At 49.9% G+C, this 6,000-nt stretch overlaps 1 protein-coding gene across 4 annotated transcripts in view; it reads left to right on the top strand.

Annotated features, from left to right (window-relative positions):
- Positions 1–308: 308 nt before the first annotated feature.
- The window catches only part of LOC133346737 (GRAM domain-containing protein 2A-like), a 35,551-nt gene continuing 29,859 nt past the window's right edge, over positions 309–6,000 (top strand). For 2 of the 4 annotated variants that reach the window (XM_061558574.1, XM_061558578.1), the window contains exons 1-2: positions 309–625; positions 5,491–5,678. In XM_061558574.1, coding sequence (XP_061414558.1) covers positions 5,527–5,678 — 152 coding nt within the window. In that variant the 5' untranslated portion in view covers positions 309–625; positions 5,491–5,526. The other 2 variants (XM_061558575.1, XM_061558577.1) reach the window with 2 other exon arrangements.

Here is a 6,000-nt window from a genome sequence, read left to right as displayed (position 1 = left end):
CTCGTTCGGCGCATTCCTCGGCATCCTCCACCTCGCCAGCTCGCTCCTTCCCCACCTCTCACTTCCTCCAGCTCCACAATTCACACCTCCTCCTCCTCCTCCCTCCTTTCTTCATTCCTCGCGCGCTCTCTCTCTCTCTGCTCCTCCCCCACCCACCACCCAACTTTTCTCTCTCTCGCTCAGGTGTACGTGTGTGTGTAACGTCGGGGGGGGGGGCGGGCTGAGCCAACTCGCCTCGACTTTTAAGTCGCGCGTGGAACGAACCGTGACCGCCCCTGCATGCGACTCACGGCCGCACTCGAGCTGCGTCTGCGCTCCGTGCTGCACGCGTTGTCTCTGCGCTCGGGTTGTTGTTGTTTCCTCTGCGTCTTCACCCTCCCTCCGTCGTGTTCCCCAGCGCTCGCCGACCAACCACCCGCGCTCTCGCGCCAAACGACTCATCCCCATCGCGCGCGCGCTCCCCATTCAGCAGCGCGCTGCACAGCGAGACGAGGACGAGGCGCGCGCGCGCCCGTGCGCCCTGCGCGCGCCGTGCGCGATTGCAACGCGTGAATAACTAACGACGCGCGAAGGCCGAAGCGAACGCACTTGTAGCGGCAAAAGACTGGAGAAGAAGACCAAGAAGGTAAACATCTGGGGGTGGGTCAGGGGGTGGAGAGTTGTTATTTCTATTAAACACACATTGCTTTTTGGGGAGAATGCTTCGATTGTTGGATTTGTTGCGGCTGTTGTTGGTTGTGAATGTTGTATGTTGAACTTCTTTCGCGTCGTACGTAGCCAACCGCGCTAATCGGGAGGTGCGGGGGAAGGACAACAAACTAAACACAGAAAGCAGTTCTACAGAAACGAATTTTCAATCGAGATGATTTAAAAGTGCACAGCTTCAGTGGCTCCCTAATATCGGAAGGAAGAGCGTTCCAGACGGCCGCAGGAGCGCATCTGAAAGCCCGCGATGCGGTGACCACCGCCTTTGTTCGATGGCTGAGCTAAAATCCGCGGCCGCTGCTTCTGCTGTGTGGACAACCGGAGTCCGCATCATGTTTATGGCTCCTTGACGAGATCAGCGAGGTGTTGTGGTTCATTTGTGGCAAGCACTTTGCTAAATGGTGATGATAAAGGAAAAATAGAAGTGATTGCCTATCAAGGAGATATGATTACCGAGTTGTCAACACCCTTTCTCGGGAGGGTCCTAACTACTTATGGTCGTGATTGGTGAGTTTGAAATCGGGAACAGATAACTTTTACCGCACTGCCAGTGCTGCGAAGATTACAATAAGCCACCACGTGCTGCCTTAATAACAACGTTCAACATAGACGCAGTACGTGATAAAGCGTTTCGACAGTGTCGGCAAGTGGGCCGTGTGGCATACATCCCTTCTGTACGGGATAGAGTGTTGCCCCATCGCACGCACGTGTTTTCACCCACATGTAAGCACTCGTTTATCAGCCGCTAACACCTTATATTATGATAACCGCAGAACTTTGGGTGGTGGTGGTGTTCCTCCTCCTCCTGTCTGGCGTTGTTGAGTCGTCTTCCCCATCAATAGCGCGTTCAGCTGTTGCCGTTTTAATGTCCCTCTGCGGACGGCTGGGACACGCGGGTTAGGATGATTGGAGGCGCTGTAACTTTGTGAGAGAAATTCGGATTTGCCATCGACGTCAACGAGCAAGTTTTGTAAGATAATCGTATTGTCTCTGTCCCCAGTGAAACGGAGAAGAAATATAAGTTTAAGACGTTGACTTTCGCGACCAAAGTTAGCCATAAGCGGTGTTAAGTGAGGTCGCGTAAATATGAATGTGTCGTTAAACCCGCCACCACCCGACACAGCCAATTAGTGAGGTTTGTCACGCGAACAAAACGTGCAATTGTGTTACTAGCTCAGCACACCGGTGTGTTGGAGAGTAAACCCAGAGTAATTACTCCAGCAATATTCTTCTGTGTTCAATTATTCACGACAATAATTTCCATTGAAATATATTACAATTCATAATATAAATCATCATCATCAGCAGCCATGGTCAATCCCCTATTGATCAATGCCTTCCTTCCTGAAGATATTTCGTGTCTTGCCGCATGTACTTCTGGAAGGATGCAAACAATCCAAACAACAGCACGAATACGTATATTACAAATATGTATATTTCCGAGACTAGATTCAACTGTAAAATTATAAATGTTTTACACAGTTTGCATCTCTCTCTTTCTCTCCCCCCGTGGTCGCGTGGATTTTTCTCCGGGTCCTCCACGTTTTTTCCTCCGCATTTGGAATCGAGATCACGCGTTCAGAGTATTTGGTGGCTCTATACAACTTCCACGTAATGGTGACAAGCCACTTCTTTGAGCCATCATTTGTGGCCGGGTCGGTAATGAAAAAGAGTTATACATCTGAGCGGGGCCTTACCTGTAACAAAGAAATAGGTTAGTAGTTTAATAGTTGTGAACATGGCAACAGGCGGCTACTGGACGCGACAAGAACGTTTCCGCGTGACTGCCCGAATTGCTTTATTTTTATGATCCTTGCTACCGTCTCTCCTCCACTCGTAAAAGTAAACTCGTGTGAACGCTACACGCCGTTTTAGCAACATCTCGTAAAAAAACCGCATTCGGCGCTACAGCCCTGCAACTGCGTTTTGCCTTCAGACTCAGAATGTCTACTTAGACTGGAGAAACCCGATGTGAAGACCCTCGGCTTACGGATCGTCAGGGATATTTATGTATGTCGAGTCCATGGGCCAGAGGAGCAGTGATTGGTACCGCCTAATGTTAGTCGTTATTTGCACCGTGTTATCTACACGGCCAATAAGGGTGAGTAAGTGGATAACCCTACTCGCGTTAAGTGGTTGTCACGCAATGAATTCCCTGCGATTAGCCGCACAGAGAAGTGGGAGCCGCTAAAGTGATGCCACTTCAAGTCGTACCGACGCGTTAATTTCAATGCCTGCCCCGGGCTCGTGGGCTAAACAGCATGAAGGTGATGTTGACGAGACGTTAACTACCTCGCCTGGTATACAGGGGGCCGTGGGTACGATCTCTATCCTGACGCCGGCTGTATATTTGGAGTGTGCGTGTCTCTCTCTCTCCGTGGTCGCGTGGCATTTTCTCCCTGTCTTCCGGTTTTTCCCCTCCACATTTAGAATCAACATCGCGCATTGTTTTAGTATTTGGCTGCTTTACGATTCCGCATGATGATAAGCCACTTCGTTGAGATAGAATTTGTGATCGGCAGGTGGCTTCAGAAAGAGAGCTACATAGATTTCGATTTAAAGCTTTCGTGACTGCAGCGATTCATTTTCTTGGTTCTTTCATTAAAGTCACGTAGAAGGGAAATAATAAAATAATAAAAATAAAACATAATAAAATACAATTCTCACGACGTTTCTGCCACAACGCAAGCAGCCGTCCTCAGGTGAAGAACAGAATTGTATTTTATTGTTTATTTTTATTACTTTATTATTTCCTTTCTACGTGACTTTACCTAAAGAAGCAAGAAGAGCTACATAGCTTCAGGTGGGCCTTACCTGGTACAATAAAAAACAAAGTTAAATACTTGTGTTAGGGCACGAACTTCATTTCAGGGCTCATCGGTGATCCAAAGCCCAGCTGCATCCCTGCCACGGGGTCCTTCTTTGTTCGGACCACATGCAACGCGTGACGAGACGATGCGGCGGTAAAACCAAGCCTCGCCATAACTCAAGCGTCAACGCTGACAAGCCGATCGCTTCAAGGGCCGACGCGAATCTTTACGTGAGGCGGAGAGGCGTCGTTACTCGCAAGAAGTCCCCCGTAGCATTACCCCCCAACCCCTCTCCGCCTTATCCAATGTTGTGCCACGCATCTTTAGATCACCTGCATTGCCGCATTATGCGGATCACAAGGCGCACTTTTCAAAGGATGCATTCTCAAGCAAAAAATTGCGGGGTGCTTCTTCCGGTAGGAGTGTGTGTGTGTGTCTGTGGTATAGGCCACATTTGTATATCCTTCTAAGCATTGAACACATGCGTGGCGTGTGTCTTACTTTCCGAAGTGTCCCCTATAATCCGGAGAATACGGCAGTAACATTCTGAGCAGTCATCGTGGTAATGATGAGCACGGTATCCATGTCTATGTGACAGGTAAGTAGGGAGAGATTTCCTCCAGCAGTGTATAGATCATGGCTGATGATGACCGTCGTTATCGTCGTCATGGTGATGAGCTTAATGTGTGTAGTTCCTGAATCAAAGAAAGTTGTGCGGTTACCAAACTCCCCATCGCTTGCGTAATAAGCATTTGCATTTCAGTTACAACGGGAAAATCTAAATACCGTGGTCAGCAGATGTCAAGTGGCAATGGCCATCTTCTTGCTCCCCCTACTCTGCGCATTCCCTCCCAGCAACGTCCTTGGAGGTGCCGCTGCCGTCTGGGAGCTGAGGGTGACCTCGTAGCTCAACCTTATCACCTGAAACAAAATGAAGTGTCAGTTCGAGTCAAGTCTAAGGTCAAAGCGATGTCCCGCCCAAATGAGCCTCGAGGCATTGTGGTGGTCATCTATTTACAAGGCATGCAGAGCTAGTCGTGGAAATTCCACGTTCCTATGGCGGGAGAGTGATTGGCACTGGCATGAGCAGGTCGGTGAACAGCACCACGACCGGCCGCCTTTATCTCCTTCGTGGCGATGTTTACACACCGCTTCACAGGTACTCATTTTTAGGCTGAGTCGACCTGGGTCGAGTCCGGATTGCAAGTCCAGTGTTGCTCAACGTTTTTTTTCCGGAGTTCGGCCCCGGGACAACTCCCAGCTGAAATAAAGCCACCGGGGCTCTTTAATAACGCGGTCACGTTTCACGATCCACGCGCCGCTGGCGTGAAACGGGAATCGCGCCCAACTCGCATGGGCGGCGTCACCAAAACGCGAAATCCTCTCCGCCTATAGAGCCCTCCCTGACCACAGCGAAGCGACTCTCGCTATGATCACTCTCACAGCCACAGACGTTCTCCGCATCGGTGGGTCGGGTGTAGGTCACGTTGGTGGGTTGGGTGCAGGTCATTGCTTTATTTTGGTGATTTCGAAAAGTTTACTGGTTTGGCCATGTTTGTTTTTTGTAGTACGGAGTAAGACTGATGGCCTTAATGTAAGTTGTCTTGTGGTTGTTGTTGTTTGACTTGCATCCCACTGGGATTTTTGCACACAGCGTTGGTGTATGGTGTTTTTCTGCAATATTTTGCTGTCTTTTCTTGGATTTTCTGTTTGCACTTAGTCACATATTCACTTTAAGATGTTTTCTTGTTCATGTTTTTGTTTTTTGTTTGTTGCGGTTGCACCCGATTCAAGAGTCGAATGGCTCACAGGGCTTGTACCTAATACTTGAACTTGAACTTGAAGGTCACGTCGATGGGTCGGGGTCGCTGTTGAATCGGGTCGGGTCGATCACTCAATCGGTGTCTCGCTGAAGCAGGCGGGCCGCGTGTGTTTGCGCTCTCGCGTTAAGCAAACTCCGATTTCGCGTGCGCAGGGCTCGCTCGCCGACAGGCGAAGGTGCGCAGTGACGATGCCGCACGGCGTGGAACAGCAGCAGCAACAGCAGCAGCAGCTGCAACAGCAGCAGCAGCTGCAGCTGCAGCAGCAGCAGACGACGACCATGACGGAATCCTCGGACTCTTCTTTTAACCTGGGTAGAAGAAATTCTGGCCGACTTTTCGGGTGAGTCTACGTGTGTTTGTGTTTCCACAACAACGACAGTGAACATCTGTTGGTCGTGCTTTCTACGAGGTAAGGGATATCGAGATTCTCTGCCACGTTGACGGGTCGTGCCGCGTGTTGGTCGGCACGATGATGCCCGACGTTTCATCCCACGTGCCGAGAACCTCTTCGGGGATCGAGAAAGAACCACGTGGCTGCGAGTTGCTCGAGGAGCCGAATCAGAACTGAACAATTCAGAGCTGAACAGACACCACCGTGATGCCCTACGCAGAATAATTATATATCATCATCGTCATCATCATCGTCATTCGTGCTCTATCCA

The sequence above is a fragment of the Lethenteron reissneri genome, chromosome 24 (assembly GCF_015708825.2).
Source record: "Lethenteron reissneri isolate LAM-NWPU_2019-01 chromosome 24, ASM1570882v1, whole genome shotgun sequence".
NCBI classification, from domain to species: domain Eukaryota; kingdom Metazoa; phylum Chordata; class Hyperoartia; order Petromyzontiformes; family Petromyzontidae; genus Lethenteron; species Lethenteron reissneri.
This window is presented reverse-complemented; position numbering and strand designations above follow the sequence as displayed.